The sequence below is a fragment of the Odontesthes bonariensis genome, chromosome 1 (genome assembly GCF_027942865.1).
Source record: "Odontesthes bonariensis isolate fOdoBon6 chromosome 1, fOdoBon6.hap1, whole genome shotgun sequence".
Taxonomy (NCBI): domain Eukaryota; kingdom Metazoa; phylum Chordata; class Actinopteri; order Atheriniformes; family Atherinopsidae; genus Odontesthes; species Odontesthes bonariensis.
The window spans coordinates 26061298-26081240 of record NC_134506.1 but is presented as its reverse complement, the minus strand read 5'-3'; the positions used below and the strand labels follow the sequence as shown (position 1 = coordinate 26081240).

General features: G+C 42.8%; 1 protein-coding gene and 1 pseudogene across 5 annotated transcripts in view; both read left to right on the top strand.

Moving 5' to 3' along the window:
- Positions 1-19943, top strand: part of kiaa1549lb (KIAA1549-like b) — an 81344-nt gene that overhangs the window by 32696 nt on the left and 28705 nt on the right. For all 5 annotated transcript variants that reach the window (XM_075462182.1, XM_075462174.1, XM_075462190.1 and 2 more), the window contains exons 2-4: positions 10223-10591; positions 13739-14221; positions 14322-14437. In XM_075462182.1, coding sequence (XP_075318297.1) covers positions 10223-10591; positions 13739-14221; positions 14322-14437 — 968 coding nt within the window. The remainder of the gene's footprint in view (positions 1-10222; positions 10592-13738; positions 14222-14321; positions 14438-19943) is intronic.
- On the top strand, positions 5132-5284 carry LOC142385898 (U2 spliceosomal RNA; annotated as a pseudogene).

The window sequence follows — 19943 nt, the reverse complement described above, 5'->3', positions numbered from 1 at the left end:
TTCTTAATTGGCAGAAGACGATGTTTACAGTGAAACATCGTGATGGACGATGATATCGTCGTCGGCGGGGGTGGGGGTGGGGGGTGGAGGGGGTTGGGGGGTTACGACTTATGATCAAATAATAATAATAAAATTATGATAAAATAATAATAATAAAACGGTAGTATATAAGCTACATGGTGATGATTCTACACAGACTTCCCAGGCTTTAGCTGTAAGGGGGAAAAAAACCTTCCATTGCGTTTGAATGGCCCGTGCCAGAATGTCACTATCCGGCTGATCAGTTGCTCCGCTCGTTAACACAAACAGCTGATCGCATGGCCGCAACTCAGTGCATTTAGGCATTTGGAAACTTTCCCAAACTATGGAAAGTAACCAGAAAAAGTAACCAGAGCAGGTTTCCTTTGATGGGAAAAATCGCTAGAAAGTATCTCTGCTTATGCATATGCGCTACCAGCACGCCTTCGGAAAGAGTTTTCAGCACCGCGGGCAGTGTGGTCACGCCAGTCCGCAGCTTATTAAAGCCAGACAAGGTCAATACGTTGGTTTTTTTGGCCAGAAACATTGACATGTAAATATGTTGGAACAGGCTGCACCCGTGTCCGCCCTCTTAACATTTTAAGTTATTACAGTTTAGCGCGTTTTGGTACAGGCAAGTCATGCTTTATGTTTGTTTGTTTTATTATTTTTCTTGCGCTTATATTTTTATTATTCTTTCCTTTTGGTGTTCTGCTGTGATATCATAGGCCTATAGTGAAGTGCATGACGAATTATTTTAAAGCACCATCCATCCATTATCTTCCGCTGGTCTGGGGATCGGGTCGCGGGGGCAGCAGCTTGAGCAAAGAGACCCAGACGTCCCTGTCCCCGGCCACTTCCTCCAGCTCTTCTGGGGGGACCCCGAGGCGTTCCCAGGCCAGCCGAGAGACATAGTCTCTCCAACGCGTCCTGGGTCTTCCCCGGGGCCTCCTCCCAGTGGGACGGGCCCGGAACACCTCACCGGGGAGGCGTCCAGGAGGCATTCTCACCAGATGCCCGAGCCACCTCATCTGACTCCTCTCGATGCGGAGGAGCAGCGGTTCTACTCCGAGCCCCTCCCGGATGACCGAGCTTCTCACCCTATCTCTAAGGGAGAGCCCAGACACCCTGCGGAGGAAACTCATTTCGGCCGCTTGTATTCGCGATCTCGTTCTTTCGGTCACTACCCACAGCTCGTGACCATAGGTGAGGGTAGGAACATAGATTGACCGGTAAATCGAGAGCTTCGCCTTCTGGCTCAGCTCCTTCTTCACCACGACGGGCCGGTGCAGAGCCCGCATCACTGCAGACGCCGCACCGATCCGCCTGTCAATCTCCTGTTCCATTCGTCCCTCACTCGTGAACAAGACCCCGAGATACTTGAACTCCTCCACTTGGGGAAGGATCTCGTTCCCGACCCGGAGAGAGCATTCCACCCTTTTCCGGCCGAAGACCATGGTCTCAGATTTGGAGGTGCTGATGGTCATCCCAGCCGCTTCACACTTGGCTGCGAACCGCTCCAGTGAGAGCTGAAGGTCACGGTCTGACGACGCCAACAGAACCAAATCGTCCGCAAAAAGCAGAGACCCGATTCTGAGGTCGCCAAACCGGACCCCCTCAACGCCCTGGCTGCGCCTAGAAATTCTGTCCATAAAAATTATGAACAGAATCGATGACAAAGGGCAGCCCTGACGGAGTCCAACCCTCACAGGAAACATGTCCGACTTACTGCCGGCAATGCGGACCAAACTCTGACACCGGTCATACAGAGACCGAACAGCCCATATCAAGGAGTCCGGCACTCCATACTCCCGGAGCACCCCCCACAAGAGTCCCCGAGGGACACGGTCGAACGCCTTCTCCAAGTCCACAAAACACATGTAGACCGGTTGGGCGAACTCCCATGCTCCCTCCAGGATCCTGCGGAGGGTATAGAGCTGGTCCACTGTTCCACAGCCAGGACGAAAACCACACTGCACCTCCTGAATCCGAGATTCGACTATCCGGCGGATCCTCCTCTCCAGTACCCCCGAATAGACCTTACCAGGGAGGCTGAGGAGTGTGATCCCCCTTTAGTTGGAACACACCCTCCGGTCCCCCTTTTTAAAGAGGGGGACCACCACCCCGATCTGCCAGTCCAGAGGCACTGCCCCCGATGTCCACGCGATGCTGCAGAGGCGTGTCAACCAAGACAGCCCCACAACATCCAGAGCCTTGAGGAACTCAGGACGGACCTCATCCGCCCCTGGGGCCTTGCCACCGAGGAGTTTTTTTTATTTTATAGACTATTTTAAAGCTTTTGCAGTAAGAAAAAAAAAAAAAAAAAAAAGGTAAATGCCATAGCCATTGTGTTTCGGTTTAAAAAAAAAAAAAGTGGGCGTGGCATCACAATGGTTACCATCCATCGTGATGGTGGGTCATAAATGACGATGGACGATGATATCGTCCATCGGCACAACCCTACCCAGCACGCGCGCATATATATTTATATATATATATATATATATATATATATATATATATATATATATATATATACACATATACACACACACACACTTCTGTCTAATTATCATTAATCCTCCATTTAATCCTTGCACGGTGTTCATGTTTTTGTACATAGAAGATATTATGGCCCAGTGGACCTGGGACTAAAGGAGGGAAAAAAAGCTGCTGTGCACCCTCATGTTCCCTTCATCCTGCTTGTGAAGTTCTGAGTATCTTTGTTTTTGAGGATAAGAGATAGAGAAAGGAGGATAACCAACTTTATTTTCCAGATGATGAGCCCTGGCCAGTGAATCTCATTGTGAAAAAAGTATTCATACCATTTTCCTTCAGCAATACCTGAAAATGGGTCCCACAGACCCAAGCCAGGGATAAGCAAAGCAATATTTCACCAGCACACACAACACTGTATAGAAAAGGAGCACCAGCACCACACACACACTATTGTATGTTCTAAGTCTTACTGAATCAAATTAAACATGTAGTAATAATTTCCTGGGTTCAATTATTTTATTTATTGCTCAAAATTGCTTCAGTCCACAGATACTGTCAGTGAGCTTACTGAATGGAATGTTAACCCCCGCCCCCCAGGCATAAACTGTAATGCAGCTTGAGACTGATCAAAAGAGCCTAAGATAGTGCTTATGTCTGTGTATTTTTTCTCTTGGACACGTCATGTTTTTCACCACAGCAAAACCAAAAAAATAAATCAAATGGGTATTTTTGACTGATTTGAGAGAGTGGGGACGACAACTTCAGTTTTAGTTTTAGTTTCAGGCAACACATGGGAAAAACGCCGAAGCGGTGATCAGCTAATCTTCCTAGCTAGCTAGGGTAGTTCTAGAGGGCACTAGCAGAATTTAAACACACATTGACCTTGTGACAGCTCAAGACAAAATGGAAGATTTATATATGCTTGCGCAACATTACAAGAGAATGCATGAAAATATACCAAATGGGTATGTTTGTGACTGATTTGATGAAGTCAGGATGACAACTTGGTCTCGGTTTCAAACTTTCAGGCAATGGGAAACGAAACGCCGAAGCGCCCAATAGCTACACTGCATTGGCTAGCGGGTGTGTTGAGATTAATTCTAACCTCAATCTCTCCCTGCTGGGTCACGTCTCCTATCTCCGTCTCCTCCTCCTCTGGTTCCCCAGCTGGAACAACCATCTCCTCCTCCTCTGGTTCCCCAGCTGGAACAACCATCTCCTCCGCCTCCCCCTCCTGTTCATTCTCCAGCACCTGTGCGCTCGTTGAGGTACCGGCGGCCCCACTGCTGCCCCAACCTGAGGTCAAGCAGCCAGGTTCCGCATCTCCCACATCCCCACTAACGGAACCTGAGCTCGAGCTTGTGCTTTTAAAAAACATATCAGTGATTTTAGCGCATTTTACTGCGTCGTCTCTTAGTTTTTGTTTTCTCTTTTCTTTACGTTTGTCATGGCCACTCTTTTGTTTCTCCATTTCGCGTCCTCTTTCCACCAGAACTTTAGCCGAATATAGCCAAGTGAAGTCAGCTAAACTTGGGGTTATAATGATGATGATGATGACTTGGGTCAAGTGGGCCTGTAGGGAGGGGCGGGCCTTTGACAATGTTAGGCATTCTCATTGGACTAGAGCTCTGTGCGTCAGGAGAAACATCCAATGGGCCCCGACGTGTCTTCTTGTTTTTACCGTCGCAGTCAATGAAAAATATTATATATATATGTATATTTTATTTACGGCCCTCGGAGGGCCCGGAGGGCCCAAATTGCGGGAGGGCCGTTCGGGCTATGCCCGAACGGCCAGATAGCCAGTCCAGCCCTGGAATAGGGTGTTTGCACTGAGTTTATTGTTGTTAGAAAAATCATGAAGTTATACGATGAGAAAGAGCTGTACCATGCGATGGGGGGCGGCTTCCTCCTATCTTTTAGTTCTCATAACATTGTGTGGCTAGTGAGATTGTTTTTGTCTACTGTCTGAACTCAGTTTCTCATAACATTGTGTGGCTCATGAGAAACATTCTGTCATGGTGCGTTTAGTGAGGACCCAGGTGCAGACACGGACAGGAGGCAAAAATAAAGTGGGGGGACATTATGTAATTTCTTCCCCCATCTAGTGGTGCAATTTTATTTTGCAAAATCGAATGAATTTGCTCTCTAGCGCCTCGCGTGACACATACCGCGCCTACGGCAGGCGGTATGTGTTAAGATTCAAGAAGCTATAGCTTCAGACTCAAGGTCCACACAAACAAAAAGACATCAAGACACACAGTATAAAGGATTACAAAACACACATACAACAACACTATAAATACACATGACAGATAACATGTCAGATAACATAAGTTGACATAGCCTTTGGTGTGCAAATCATATTCCGGGAGTTACCGGAAGTGACGTTGACGCAGCGGCAGCGTTAGCAGCAGTGTGTAGTTGCTATCTGGATGTTCTTTTAAATAAACGTCCGGTACAAACTTTCTAATGCCTCGTTTTGTGAGTTAAGAGCCTATGTGTACTATGGCAGAAGTTTGGTAACAATCAATGCATTATTAGTGGGATAATTTACGAGATAAAATCTATTTACCATTAGCGCCGGTAGCGGACGTGACGTCAAAATGACGTCATTTTCGCTTCCAGGCCTGGCGTTGGGGATACGTCCCCTACCCGGGGACCATATTTTAAATTGATTTTTGGAACAGGGAGATGGAATAGGGGCTTCCTCCGTCCACTCCACGCATCGACCTGGTATTGCAGTATCTCAAGGAACGGTGCACTAAAATAAATAAATAAATAAATAAAAGGTATGGCGTTGGGGAAAACGCGATTCGAAGTACTTTATGTCCCTCTCGGCACTTCGTCATTTTTCATAGACCGGAAGGACATGAAAGCCTCCATAGAGCTTGCCCGCTCTATGTAGATACAGAGAAGTTATTCTTCACTCAGGAGGATAATTGAGATTTTTGACAGAGATAATTTTACACCAATGAGGACTCATTTATGAATAAATATGTTGATTTGAGCTAATAAATGACTTAATTTATTACATAGTGTCCCTTTAAAGGATTTATTTACAAAGATAAACAAAAACGCAGCAAAGGCTGGAATACGGTAAAACTAAACTGAACATGAAACTAAGAAAATAACAAAACAGACTTAAATACTTGACGGGGAAAAAACAGGGACCAGGGAAAGGAGTGTGACCATAGAGGCGAGGAACGCAGACTAGGATTACAGATTACAGATTACAGATTGGGGAACGAGACAAGACAAGTCCAAGGTATAGACGGGTATAAGACGAGGATCCGGCGAGGAGTGGTTGAACTAGAAAGACATATATACTGGGAAGGTGATTACTGGGGCAGGAACTGGTGGCTGATTGGTAACGGGTTGCAGGTGAGTGAATGAGAGAAGAGGGCAGGAAACAGACTGAGGAGAGAGAGAGATGGCAGAACACAGGGGGCGAGGGAGAGCACACTAACTAACACAAAGAATACACAAGGATAAATTTAACAACTGAATACCAAGAGAAACAGAACTAAGATGAAACAAAGACTGATCTTATAAAGACACAAAATACTGAATAAAAATAACACCAATAACTAAGTCACAAAAACATAACTGAAAATCCAGATCCTGACACATTCATAGCAATAGTGTAATTTCTTTTTAACTCAGACAACTCTGGGTCAGCTTCCTGATGTGTCGTGCAGACTTGTCTCCTTGCTGCAAGAATAAACGTTTTCTGTTGATTGTCTCCAGCGACTTTGAGGTTGTTTAAACCCTGTAGTAAATCTTCAGTTGTTCGATAAAATACTCTGTCTTGAGCACAACCTATACACACTGATATTTGGTATCTTTGGTATCTTCATATTGGAACTTCAAATTAAAAGGGAGAGGAGAAAAGAGATTTAGAAGTTGATACAGGCGTTGCTGGCTAAAAAAAAACAGGCTCTCCGTATGCCAAGCTATAATACTCTGCTCTACTCGACTGATAACCCTGAAGATACAGCACCTTCTGCTGTGTTTTAAATTGATCAGCCGTTTATCTCGAGACGGCTAACTTCTAATATTTGACCAATTGTATGTTCTTTGGCATCCATTGGCATCACTGTCATAGATTGTGTTGCAAAGCCAAACATGACAGAATCACTGTGGGCACATTTAGGTTTGAAGTAAAATGAAAAGGAGGTCATTCAAATGTGCCGATATCACAAACGGAAGACTAGCTGTGGAATAACAAGATTCAATTTCATGATCATAAAGCCTTACGCGCAGGGGGACTTGCAGTGTTCTCGGTGTCATGGCGTTTTAGGGATCTGTGTAAATGCGGTTGGTTGTACAACACGCTCAGCTCCATCAGCTTTGTTCTTTTAAATGTCCAAGCAAAAGCTTTCCTAAAGGAGATGATGAAGACTCATCTAACATAAGCTTAGGTGAAAAATGTACATGATGATTATCCGTGACCCGAGTTCACAACTTGATAGAGATTGTCTCTTCAACCCAACATTTAAAAACGCAGCTGTTTTCAAACACAGTGAAATGAAGCAGAAAAGAGGAGGAAAGCCCCACATTACTACCAAATAAATAACCTGAACAATTATGAGTTTGCGATCAAGTTGAAGAGTGAAAGTACAAATTCTCACCTTTTTGTACACTAATGCGGCATGTTATTAGTAACAGATTTGTAGAGTATTTTCCTCCAACATGATTTATTGTGATTGATGACTGTTCCTCTCTCATTTCATCTGCACGCCTTTTCCTCTCTTGTCCATTGTTGAAATCCTCCCATATGCTCCGCTCCATCAGAGCAAGTGGTGAACCACAGGTACAGCTACACCTCCGCCTGCACTGGCGTCCATCCCATGCACCCAAATTCATGTTGCTGCTGGGGTCGCTAATCAGCTGTTGAAGTTCTCACTGACCTCTTAGTGGCCTTTGAGTATGAGTCGCAGTCTTTATTTTGTGAAGCGTAACTCTCACTCTGGCTGCCACTCTTTCTTCTGTCACAGCAGTTTTTAAAAGAATGGATTAAATATTTTAGTATAGCAATGTCACTAATCACATTTGAGCCCATTAGTGTTTATTGAAGAAAAGGAATTATGTGGGATTGTGAAAGCAGCATGAAGACATGAACGATGACAGTTAATGAAATTCCTCTGAAAACAAATTATGAAAAAGCATTATGCCAGTTCTCTCAGACTCTGATGACATTTCACTCAGAATAGGTAACCTGCAATTTATTCTAAATTTGTTATTAGATTACAGTCCTCGTTTAATGTTCTGCAGTTGTGTGAGGATAAAAAAAGAGAAGAGTTTTCAGTGTCAGCTGAGTGAAAGCACAATGCCTCAGGCTAATCCCTGCGTGTATTAAAAGAAAAAACAAAAAAAGGACTTAGTCCTCTCGTTTCTACAGAATGTGCAGCATATTTGTCAGCATTTTATCGTTCATGCTTGCATATGTTTTTATTAAAAAAAAAAGAAAAAAATAGTGATTGGGAAAACTTATGAGGCAAAAATGCCAGAGTATGTGAGCATCAAGCATCTTTCTGCTTTGACATAAGTGACTATCATTAAACGGGTCCACAGAAGTTCCCTGCAGGAGTGATCTGCATCTATGTAGCAGGAGGAACATACTGAGGGGGGTGGGAGATGTGACAGGACTGCTAAGCTTTATAAATGGATGAAAGAACCCCTGTATGACTGAGCTGAGGATGTGCCGAGAATGAAAGGAGTGAAGAGGACAGAAGTGGATAAAAGACAACTCCACGTCAGCCATATTGGTCAGTTAATCACCTCAAGCATCTCAATGATAGATCTCCGTATCTGTCTCTCACTCTCTGCCTTTTATTGAGCTGTGACTTTTGCAAGGGGCACAAAACCCTGAAACATGAGTCCATTGTGTGTTTTTAGAAGTATCGTTAGCCATACTTCAGCACACAGCCTCTGTCTCTTGAATAATTCTATTTGTTCCACTTCAAAGATTTTTTTATATTTTCCTTTTCTTTAGCAACACACGAATGTCTGCCCTTAGTATACCATCTGAGACTAGATAGAAAGGGGTGTTTACACCCGCAAACCAGCCTGCGAGAAGGGTTTGTGATGAGTTTTTACCTTGGCACCAATCCTTTTCTGATATATTATCCCAGATGTAAATGTCACAGTTAGTGTTATAAGGATTCTAAGACTATTATATCTTACGGAATAATTAAAATTTGGTAACATAATAATGGGAAACTAACATTAGAAAATATGAAAGTATCAACAATAGAAAATATCTACTGAATAAAGTTAAAAAAAAATCAATAAAAACAATCAATAATGAAATATAAATAATAAAAATCTACAGAACCAAAACAACACTATTCAGTCCTTCATTTGAGTATGTCTCTTAACTGTCCTCTCTTATTCGGCTTAATCTCCAAATCCTCCCAGAGTTGCAGTCGGGCAAAACACCTATTAGCGTTGAGTAACACGTTATGTTCACCTAATTTGGTTTATTGCTGCTCTGTGTGTGTATTATGTTTGTGTGGAGGAGCCGCCTGTGCCACAGCAACACTTTGACACGCAGCATTACGGCGTAAGTGAAATCCCCGCTTTTTGTGACGGCATCACGTTGGCTAAAGTGTGGAGAAACAGATTTTCGTTCAGTGTGCTATAAAATAATCATGTCAGAATTGAGACGGACCCAGTTGGCAAAAATCTATTTCAAATTGAGTGCATTGGAAGTATCATTGCTTTTATACATGTCTGAATCTACAGTCACAGGCATATGTATATTGCAGCGATCCTGACTGTCTCTTAAGCTCATGTTAGAGACTTGCATTTGTCTTATTAACTTTGAATGTGTGCACTTTGCAAATCCATGTAAGTGAAAAGTTACATTTAGGAAGAAAAAAAAGGAAGGTTTTTTTAATCCCAACTTATTAAAGATAAACTCACATTCAACAATAGTCTTTTAAAAAACTGTGTGGGTGGAACAAATCACTTTCACCACAAACAATGAGTACAGTGTCGTATCTTAACCCAATAAAATGCCACTTGACATTTCGTCGGACCACTCTAACGTTACATGAGTATGTGCCTCGTTCTGTACGAGCACAGGCCTTATCAACCGGCGAGCAAGCAGCTATTCGGAGGTCTTTACTCTTTGAAATGACTTTATCAGTCTTGTTTAGTAAAGGCAAAAGCAAAATTAACATTCAAACTGTAATTAACGAGGGCAGGACATAAGCATGACATGTCATACAGTTTTTAATGACTGAAGACTGCAGGAATGCACCAGGAGGACGCTCTCTGTGATGGATTTTTCAGTTAAAAATAATAGTTTTTAAAAGTGACCATTTATAAGAAGAGTTTTGTGGGGGGGGGTTGTGGTTATCTTGCTGCTTTATATTTTCAGATATAACATGAATCATTCTCCAAAGGACTGTTTTACCACTTACCTTCAAAGCGGCATTTTATCTGCACCAACGCCACTTTATTGATGACTTACTGCAGGGTGTAGAGGTTGAGCTTATTAGCGAGGGAGTATTGATTGATTTAAAAATGCATTAACTGAAGTAGACTATAACCTGGCTGATACTTTGTCTTCTTACACATACACTGGTGTTTGTGGTAGATACATTGACCGACAAGCAACAAAAAATTCAAGTTAGGTTATAGCAATGAATTGAGTTTCAGTATTAAAGTGTCATGTCTCTTTCTGTCCTTTTAACAGAAAAATCCACCTACGATGCCTCTGGTTCCCCGCCTTTACCGATTGACCCCTCAGTCACAGGTGCTCCTGTTCACTCACTGGCTGACCTGTCGGTGGCGGACGAGACGCCTTTCCCAATTGTCCATTCAGACGATGACTCAGAGTCTGAGAGGGAAGGTTTATCAGGGCAGCCTGCTTTTTCCTCCGTCTTAACCGTGATGGCGGGGACTGTCAAACATCCAGCAAGCCTTGATCACAGTAGAACCTTGCCGACTATCAGCAAGGACGAGACCCAAACCACCCAATGGCCTTCACGTAGTTCCAGCCAAGGTTTGGACATGTCCTTCTCACCGTCCTTTGTGGGAGACAAGATCCATAAAGCCAACTCAGGTCTGATTTTTAACATATCTGACAAACACACCATACCACTCGTGGCCATTGGTTCGGCCATCTCCAAGCCATCACATGAGTCTTTAATGGACAGAGAGAGGAGTTTCTCATCATTTCCATTTTCATCATTGACATCAATGTCTTCCTCAGTTCCATCCACATCCTCTTTGACAGCATCCCTGGTTTCTTTACTTTTTCGTTCATCTTCCACTGGGCGGATAAACAAAGCTGCCTTATCTCAGAGCCAGGCAATTGTGTCCAGCTCTGCTGCTCAGACAGAAACAGCAACATTTTCACCAGCAGGGCCTGAGGGTGGGACAAACGGTCTAACAACTGTAAAATCCACCTCTCATTCAGCTGGTGACCTACATGCTGCAAGACAGGGAATGCAAAATGCAGCAAGGAAACCATCAAACTTTCCAAGTGAAGCCAGCACTGAAAATAGCAATAAAATGATAAAACACTTCTCGTACTCACCAGAGCACAAAATGAATCATATCTACATAAGAAGTGCAACCACGAATGTAATCCATAGAACTGCATCCAACACGTTTTCATCATATCCTACTCCTAACAATAGTCTGAATCTTTCAGATGATTTATACAGACCCACTCAAAATCAGAACACAAGCCTTAAGTCTGTATCTGCCAATAATCTTGAAATTAGCCTTTCAACTCCCTTCAATCAAGAGAGTCAAGCTGTTCAAAGGCAGCAGGGAGCTTCACAGAATCCCACATCAGCTCTGCTGTCTGCCCATCCAAAAAGCTATTCAGTTTCTAGTCATGTCACACAGCAGATGTTACACGGAACAGCGTATACCAAAGAGGAAGACAGGGCCGCAATAGATAATTACACTTTAGTTCACAAAAGCAATGTAGCCGTGTCGCCTTTCAGTTCACATGTTGCAAATCCAACTGTGACACCTGCAATGACCTTCACACCCAGCAGATGGTTTTTCACTATTTCCTCTGGGTCGTTGCCAGATCAAACGTCTCTCTCTCAAACTGCGGCCGCCAAACAAACACGTATCCACTCTGGCACAGTGGCCTCAGAGTATGCGTCTAATCCTGGTGATTTAGTGACAGCAACGGGTCACAGCAGTTCCAGTCTCCCTGCCATCAACATAAATTACAACCAGGGACAGGCAGCAAGAGCAGAGCTTAGATCTACTTCCACTCAAGCTCACCTGAGTAACTCACTTTCTCTCACGCAGCTGAGGCCTGAGCACACCAACGGTTCCCTCCTCAGATCGAGCACCGGAGAAGAATCAACCTCATCCACATCAGAGTCAGCCTTGCTCAGAGATATTCAGGAACTTGTGACACAATCCAGGTCTTTTAAGGGTGTCACGAACAGAGTTTTGGTGGCACTAAAAATTATACTCACCCCCAGCTATAGGTCAACATCTCTTTCAGAGCCAGCAGAGTTTGCAAAGTATATGACCTATAAAGCCAAGCATCAAAGTAGTTCACACCTCACTCATCTAACAGACCTATCTATTAGTAACAACTCAAACCAAGATTATATAGATTATTCCACAGAGGTATACGTGAATACGGAGGCTAATTCTTCACCACAAAGAAGCCCTTCAGAAATACCTCTTCAAACAAGATCCTTGCTTACTTTGCCCCTCAAATTTCACACGCCTGCTTTACCTTCCAAGAGATCGGAGCACACAGTAGCATCATCAGCTAAAAGCTCTGCCTCCATAAAATCTGAGGGAACCACTGAGATCCAAACAAGTGCAGGAAACTATGAAATGTCAAATATGTCAAATGGAAATAAGTCCTCAGAGCTTTTTCACAGAAATACTGCGAGGAGTTCTGTTCCTCCTGTATTTAATGGAAAGGAAGAGTCTGCTCTTATCCGAGACTCTGCATCCTACAAGACAGGTGTTCCATCAGGGCAGCTCAAAACACAACTCCCGTCTTTTAAGACTTCAGAAGATTTCTTGATGCTGAATAAAGGCTCTGAAGGATCAGGCAAAAGATCAGCTGAAATCCTTTCCTCTTCTATAACTTTGTCTGTATTACGACCTGCTAAATATCAAGATGATGCAACATTTGCAAGCCCTTTAGAGCAGTCTTTTCCCTCCTCTTGTTCAGAAATCATCCTGACACAGGGGAAAAGCTCCTCCTCTCTGGGAGCAATCACCCGCGTTAGTAGCGATAAATCACATTCATTTTTAGACAGACAAACAAGCATTGACTCCAATGGCTCCTCTGCCGTAACTACCTCCTCCAGTGACGGACAGAACAGCGTGGAGACAAGTACTATTTTCAGCTTTGGCACAAAAGTAATGGCTCTATATACTAAATGGAAAGCTACCAAGCCCATGCCTCTTCAAAGCAGTGCTTCTAAATCAGAAAATGTATCTGCTGGCTTTGACAGGGCAAATTCTAATTTACCAGCAGATGGCTCATCATATGAACATCCAAGCCTGGAAAACAGACTAGAGCACAATGTGTATGCATTGAATTCAAATGATTCAACAGCTGTCGCCAGTGATTTATATCCACTTTATTCAACTGTTAGAGAGTATCCATCTTTTACCTATATTGGCAGATTATCTGACTATAAAGAGCAGAGTCTTGATTTGTCTCCTGCTCATCTCAAATCTGCGGACGCTGTCAATAAACAGCCAAGAGTCCATGTTCACACTGCTGCTTCATCAGCCTGGGGTTCAGATGCTTCTCTGCCCCTCTCTTACATAGCTACTGACACTGAGGCATCCTCACAAGCTACATCTCTAGCATTGGTGTACAAGAGCAAGAAGAGCTCCCCTCTGGCCGATGTTCACGCTCCTGAATCTGCATTTGAGTCAGCTATCTCATTTCCCGATGACATCATCACAAATATAGTTCTGAAGAGATCAACTTCATCAGCTGACTTGGTGTCGTACATCACTTCATTTCATCCCTCATCCTCATCAGAAACCTTTTCTTCATCTTCATCCTCTCAGTTGTCCTCCTTGTATGTGAAACCCACCACTTCAGTGTTACTTTTGCCAACACCAACCACGTATCCAGGCGAAGCAACATCATCTGTCTCTGTAAAACCCATATTTTCATCGTCATCACCAACTTTGACTTCATCATTCGATTCTAATCACTCACAGGTAGTGACAGAGATGTTTGATCTTACAGACGCAGAGACGGACGAGTCAACCGCTGAAACATCTAAATCGGTTGTGCTCACTTTCCCCAAAGAAAAAGAGGCCAGTCCAGCCCCGTCTCAATTAGACAGGATTACGCTTTTTGCTGGACCCACCCAGGAGACATCTCAGGTATCGCTGCTGACCCCACAACAGGACACCACAACAGCCTCTGCGAAGCTCCCAGCCACAACTGTAGCTTTGACCACGAAAAGCCCCATCTATGCCACACCTCCCCTAACAGTCCCAACGCAGTCCACCTCCACAACCACGCCCAGGCCCACACCTGTCACCAGGAGAACCACAACCACCGCCGTCATCAGGACTCACACCAGCAGGAGAACGTTCACGCTACCCGTCCTAAGAACAAGCCCCCCGAGGGGGGTCCCCACCGTCTTCATCTCGCCTTTCACCACCACCACAGAGGTCCCACCACCACAATGCAACATCACAGAGCGATTATGGGTGAAAACAGGTAAACGATTCTTTTTGCAACAGTCGTGGAGAACAAAAATTGTAGCATCTCTATTTTTGTGGTATGTTTTGTTTGCTGCCTGACTTTTTGTCTGCCCTAGTTGTTTCCATCTATGTGAGAAGAAACAGGCTGGATAGCATTCAGAGGCAGAATCTGCGAAGGGGACTGAGTCAAGGCCTCAGGAAAGCTTTGAATGATACATCTGCCCAAGCGCAGGTCAGGCTGCAAACAGTTACTGCGCATCATTCAGTCACTGCACTTTCATCCATATACCACACTGTTACAATGTATGTGTTCCCTTGAGTATGTGTGCATAAGAAAGCAGGAGACATGGACAACTAAAGAGACCACAGACTTGTAGTAGTTCTTATTTTAGCCCCATTTGAAGGAATGTGTTCCATATACACCCAGTACATCATCAACAGAAAGAGGTATACTGTGCATGCACTCTATGAATTTTGCTGTCAGTTATCCACTCCAGTCCATCGTATGAATATATGTTGTACATCTTGCTTAGTTTGTCTGAATACAGTTCTTGAGATATGTGATTACATTTTTCTCTCTCTCTTACCTTTTCCATCAAATTTGACCTCATTTTTTACCAAACAAAACAAAAGCAAACCCGACTGTAGCAGAGACAGGTAACGGAGGACGCCCTGCACAAGATAGTGCCCGCCTCTAATCATGCAACATGGTATCGATGAATTTAGTCCTCCCTATATGCAGATGTTTGGCAAGTTGTTGCATTCATCCAGCAGAGCCTGGAAGAACCCAGGACACTACAAAGCTACAAGCGGACGCTTGATAAATAATTGAAAAACTTTCTCCTTCTTTGCATTCATTCAATTCTTCACATGTTTATTATGCATCCACTTCCTGCCGTGTTGACTACCAGGGTCCTTCCAGCTCCTGCTTATTGAAAACAGCCTATCGAATGTCGGCATTTTGTTTCTGTATCAACCCATGCACTTTAAACAGTTTTTCACCAAAGGTGTCATTAAGGGATAGAAGGGGAACAAGTCAATAAACATATATTTTTTTTATATCTAATGCATGCTAATAACTCATGGAGCTCGCCCAGTGCCATCAGTGCACGACATATTTTTTTATTTTGAGAGTAACACATGGCCACAATGTTGTCATCAATTTCATAGAACTTGTGCAATAATCTTTTTTTCCACCAATGCCCCAAGGATTATATCATAGGATCCAAATGAATTCACATGAATATAGGGAAAAAACAACAACATCTGTTTACATTTGGTGTTATGGCTTGGTTTGAGGACCTCCCTGCCCTCCCACATGCACCAGTGGAATGCCTGAGGCAGCAAAAGACCCCCCAGAATACAAAACAGAGCAGCATCAATTACATATATGTCAATTATTAATTCGTATATAGTTTGTATGTGTAGCAGGAAGGCTACTGATTGATCAGCTGATGTTCCCATGTGTGGGCTGAGCTTTACTGACTACATTGCCTGTCAGAAGTGAGTCTATGCTGAAATTTGTTTTGAGAGGTGTCAAACATTGCTGCTCTTGTGCTGAGCATTTGTGTAATTGTCTTTTAGGATTAGCTGTGCTTTTAATCAAGAGAATACATACAAATGATGCAGAACAGCTTTTATCACCAACGAATGGCCCTTAATTTTGCACTCACCAGAAAACTGGATGCGTATTATCATACCAAGGACTGCCATGTAGGCTATGCGAGGAGACGAGGACCAATATAGAAATTAGGTTGACTGACTGTGTCCCAGAAGGCAGAGTGCGGTGTCACATATTTGAGTAACTGTACCAACGTTAAAACACGATGTAGATTAAAACTGTTGCAGAGCCTCGGATAAATGATAAGAAACCAGCTTTTGTTTACAGAGTTTACATGTATCTATCCATGTTACAGAAGAATGGAAACACACCAAATTTGGTTTGACAAAAGCTGAATCTGGAGCAAACCACTTTCAGAGTTTCCCCCAAAAAAATCCACTTGGTGCACACACAATGATCTTTGTGTGCGTTTCGATTAGTCGTTTGTGAAACCAGTGATAGTTCCCACTGTGCCAAAATGCAGCATCTCTCTTCTGCAAGCCTCTAATGCCTCCACTCACTGTGACTTTGTTATGAGCACCTCTTAGCCATGCAAAGTTGTGTAAAAATGAAGCCAGTGACAAACAGTATTTTAAAAAGGTAAAAAAAAAGGAACATTTTGTTTATAAAGCACCTTTCAAGATAAAAATCACAAAGTGATTCACAATAAAACACAGTAAACATAAAACGAATGAAAACATAACATCAAAAGCTAATCAAAAGCAAGTTTAAAAAGATGGGTTTTCAGCTGTTTCTTAAAAGAAATCACAGAGTCCCAGGATCTCGAGAGAGTGGGAGCTGCTGTTGCAAAGGCTCTGTTACCTTTAGTAACAGAGCCTTTGCAGGCCCTGATCATATGACCTCAAGGACCTGCTGGGGAGATATGGCTGCAAAAGTTCTCTGATGTAAGTTGGTTCTTGTCCATGTAGAGCTCTAAATCTTAAAACCAACATTTTGAAATGTACCCTGTGGTGGACCTTAGCCAAGGAGTGACATGAGAATACCCGGAAGATTGTGTTAGAAGCCTCGCAGCAGCGTTCTGTACAACCTGAAGACATTCCAGTGATTTTTTTTATTCAGACGAGTGAATATGGAATTCCAATAATCTAGGCGTGATGAAATAAAATTTATGATCATTTCCATCTCAGAGCGTGACACAACGGGACTTAGGTGGCGATGTTTTTTAAATGATAAAAACAAAGAGCAAACCAGTGATTTAAAATGAGCATCCAAAATCAACGCTGAGTCAAGAGTTACCCCCCGAGGTTCTTAACTGAAGGTTTAACAAATGAGGCGAGCAGGCCGAGAGTCTCCATTATCTTTGGTAGAAATCTATCAGGGGCACAGACGAGGACTTCAGTTTTCTCATCATTAAGTTGAAGAAAATTTTCAGCCATCCAACTTCTGACAGAATCTAAGCGCCTTAGCAAGATCTGCTCCTTAGAAACATCTTTGGGTTTAAAAGAAATAGATGACTGAATATCATCTGCATAGCAGTAATAAGAGATGTGCTTAAAATAATTCATGATACGCTGAGTAGGGAGCAGATATAAAAGAAACAATAAAGACCCCAAAACAGACCTTTGTGGCACACCATGAGGAAGAGGACCTGAACTCAGCCGCAGCCACAGAAAAAGATCGTCCAGACAGATATGAGGAAAGCCATTTCAAGATGATCCTGATCCTGATATACAGAACCAGTATTTCAGCCTATCGCGCATGATGTGATGGTCAGTAGTATCAAAGATCAAGTCACCTGAGTAATTGTTAATTGAGTTAAACTCTGGAATGTCAGTGAAATGCGTGTTTTCTGTGCGTACATTACAGGTTGAGTTAAAACTACATTAATAGGAATCTAAAAATGACTCCAAAAAAGAATGGGATTCCTTCATCCTCAGTGGGTCGCAGTTTGCGTATGTGCAGTCTAAGGAAATGTTTTGTCGTGCTGTATTTCTCGAGCTGGAGATATGAAACAGTGAGGCCTGTGTATGCATCCTGGGCACATGAAGGTCAGTGCGCTCACATGTTCATCCTAAGTGTCCCTCTGTATTCTCAGTAGGTGTCTTGCTTCAGTGCACCTCTGTCACCCATTTCAACATTACATGGGATCCTTTTAGCTGCAGTGCTCTCTCATCCAATGGGAAGCAAGCTGTTAGCCAGGGAAATTGCCTCTGTGTTTAATTATAGGCTATAAACGGTTGGGAGGAGAGCGATGTGCCAGGCTGATGCTAAAATGATGATGAGAAATGGACTGAATGAAGTGAACCATAAGACTAAAACCATTTTAAAAAAAACTATCATGGGGAACTCTTTTTGTGTTTTTCATGTAGTTCCTTCTTTGTGTCCAGAAACTTTTTGAATTCCACATCTGAGACCTGTTGGGTTGTTGCGCTGCTGTCTGTCCCACTCTCTGAGATAGAGTTAATAAGTGTGTTTGAAATGCAATCTCTTAATAACACCTTCACATGGGTGAAGCCTGAGAGGATGAAGCGATAATAAAGGGCTCTTTTCACAGAGCTTGTAACAAGGCTGAATTGTGAGGAAGTGGAGCAGTGACTTTCAGCTACGGAGACTAAGGGCTTTCAGTGTTATGCCCCCCCTTGTCAGCGCAGGCTTTCAGATGGGTTTAGGTAATGGATCTGAATGGTTTCACCTCTCCTACGCACAGACTCAGATCTGTCGTTATTTGCTTTCCAGTCTTCACTGATGTAAAGTTCACTAAAAAGTAATCCTGACAAACATGCACATTTTACTGTTGCATGACATGAAGTTGCCAAAACATCGAGTTTTTCTGTGAGAATGTGAATCGTGATACCTGCCCTGTTAAGAAAAGCCTCTCTGTCCCAAACTCACATATTTAACCGTCTCTCCCACAGCTTGCCTGAGTATGGCCTTTTCTCTATCCTGAGCAGCCCTCAGTTCCCCTCAGTATTCCACAACCACACACAGTCCTCTTCGTCATGCTCTTATTGGTGACCTGATAATAATATACACTGTCAATCAGCTTGTAAACTATGACTTCTGATGCTTCTGTATATTTATTTACAGAGTATGTTTTCTTATTTGACTAGAAAATAAAAAAATAAATAAAAAAACTTGCTTCAGATTGGCCCTTTTTGCGGCAGACATTTGAACTTGCTCCGGTAAGAGAAACACAGGTGTGAGTCCCAACATTAACAGTGATTCTGTTTCATTCAGGTGATCCAATGAACCTGGAAATAAAACAGCCAGTTCAGCCGTCATCGTTGCGTTCCACCTGCGCTCTTCCTACTGAGCCATGTCCAAATATCCTGTGTGCAAGGAACATTAAAATCAGTCCCGGCCATATGTTTTATCATGCAATGGTGGATAAACAAGAGAAAGAAAGAAAGAAAAATACTCACTTTCATGAACTGTTTTAAGGGTTACATAAAAGTGATCGTGGATGGCTCAGTTTGCTCTAATTGGTCAGCTGCACAGGCCAGAGCAAACAATCCCTGTCAGCTCAGCTGGAGTCATGATTTTAATGTATAGTCATGGAATTGTGACATAGAATGCAGATAAAAATCAGTAACTGAAGATGCCCAAAACAGGTTTTGATATATTTTTTGTCCAGACCCTGGCATTTAGATGATATTAAGCCTACAACATATCAGGTAGAAGTTTTTAAACACTGAACTTGATCTCATTGGGACTTTTAGGCGAAACTTGCAAGTGTACTAAAAGGACTGAAAAGCAGCTGCTATCTGACTAATCAGCTTTCAGGTGTTCAAACTAAATTATATGAACTTTTTATTGTTGCCTTGGCAGTGATGCTACAAATCCAGCTGCAGCGCTAGAACATCTGCAACGTTACATCATATTTGCAAAGTTTTTAAAATTTGCAAAGTCAGGGGTGCTGCAATTATATATAGAATAAATATACATATATATATATATATATATACATATTCTTAATCAATGAATACATTGACTTCAGCATTAAACCTAACTTTGCTTTAATTGACTATGTTTACCATAAATGTGAAAATCTTTCTGCTCATATTACTTGTGCATTCCCAGAAAAATTGTTATCAGGACCATCTTTTGTTGTATCAGTAACAATAAAATATCTTATGACTATTCCCTCTGAGCATTTTGCTCACCCACTGAGATATTT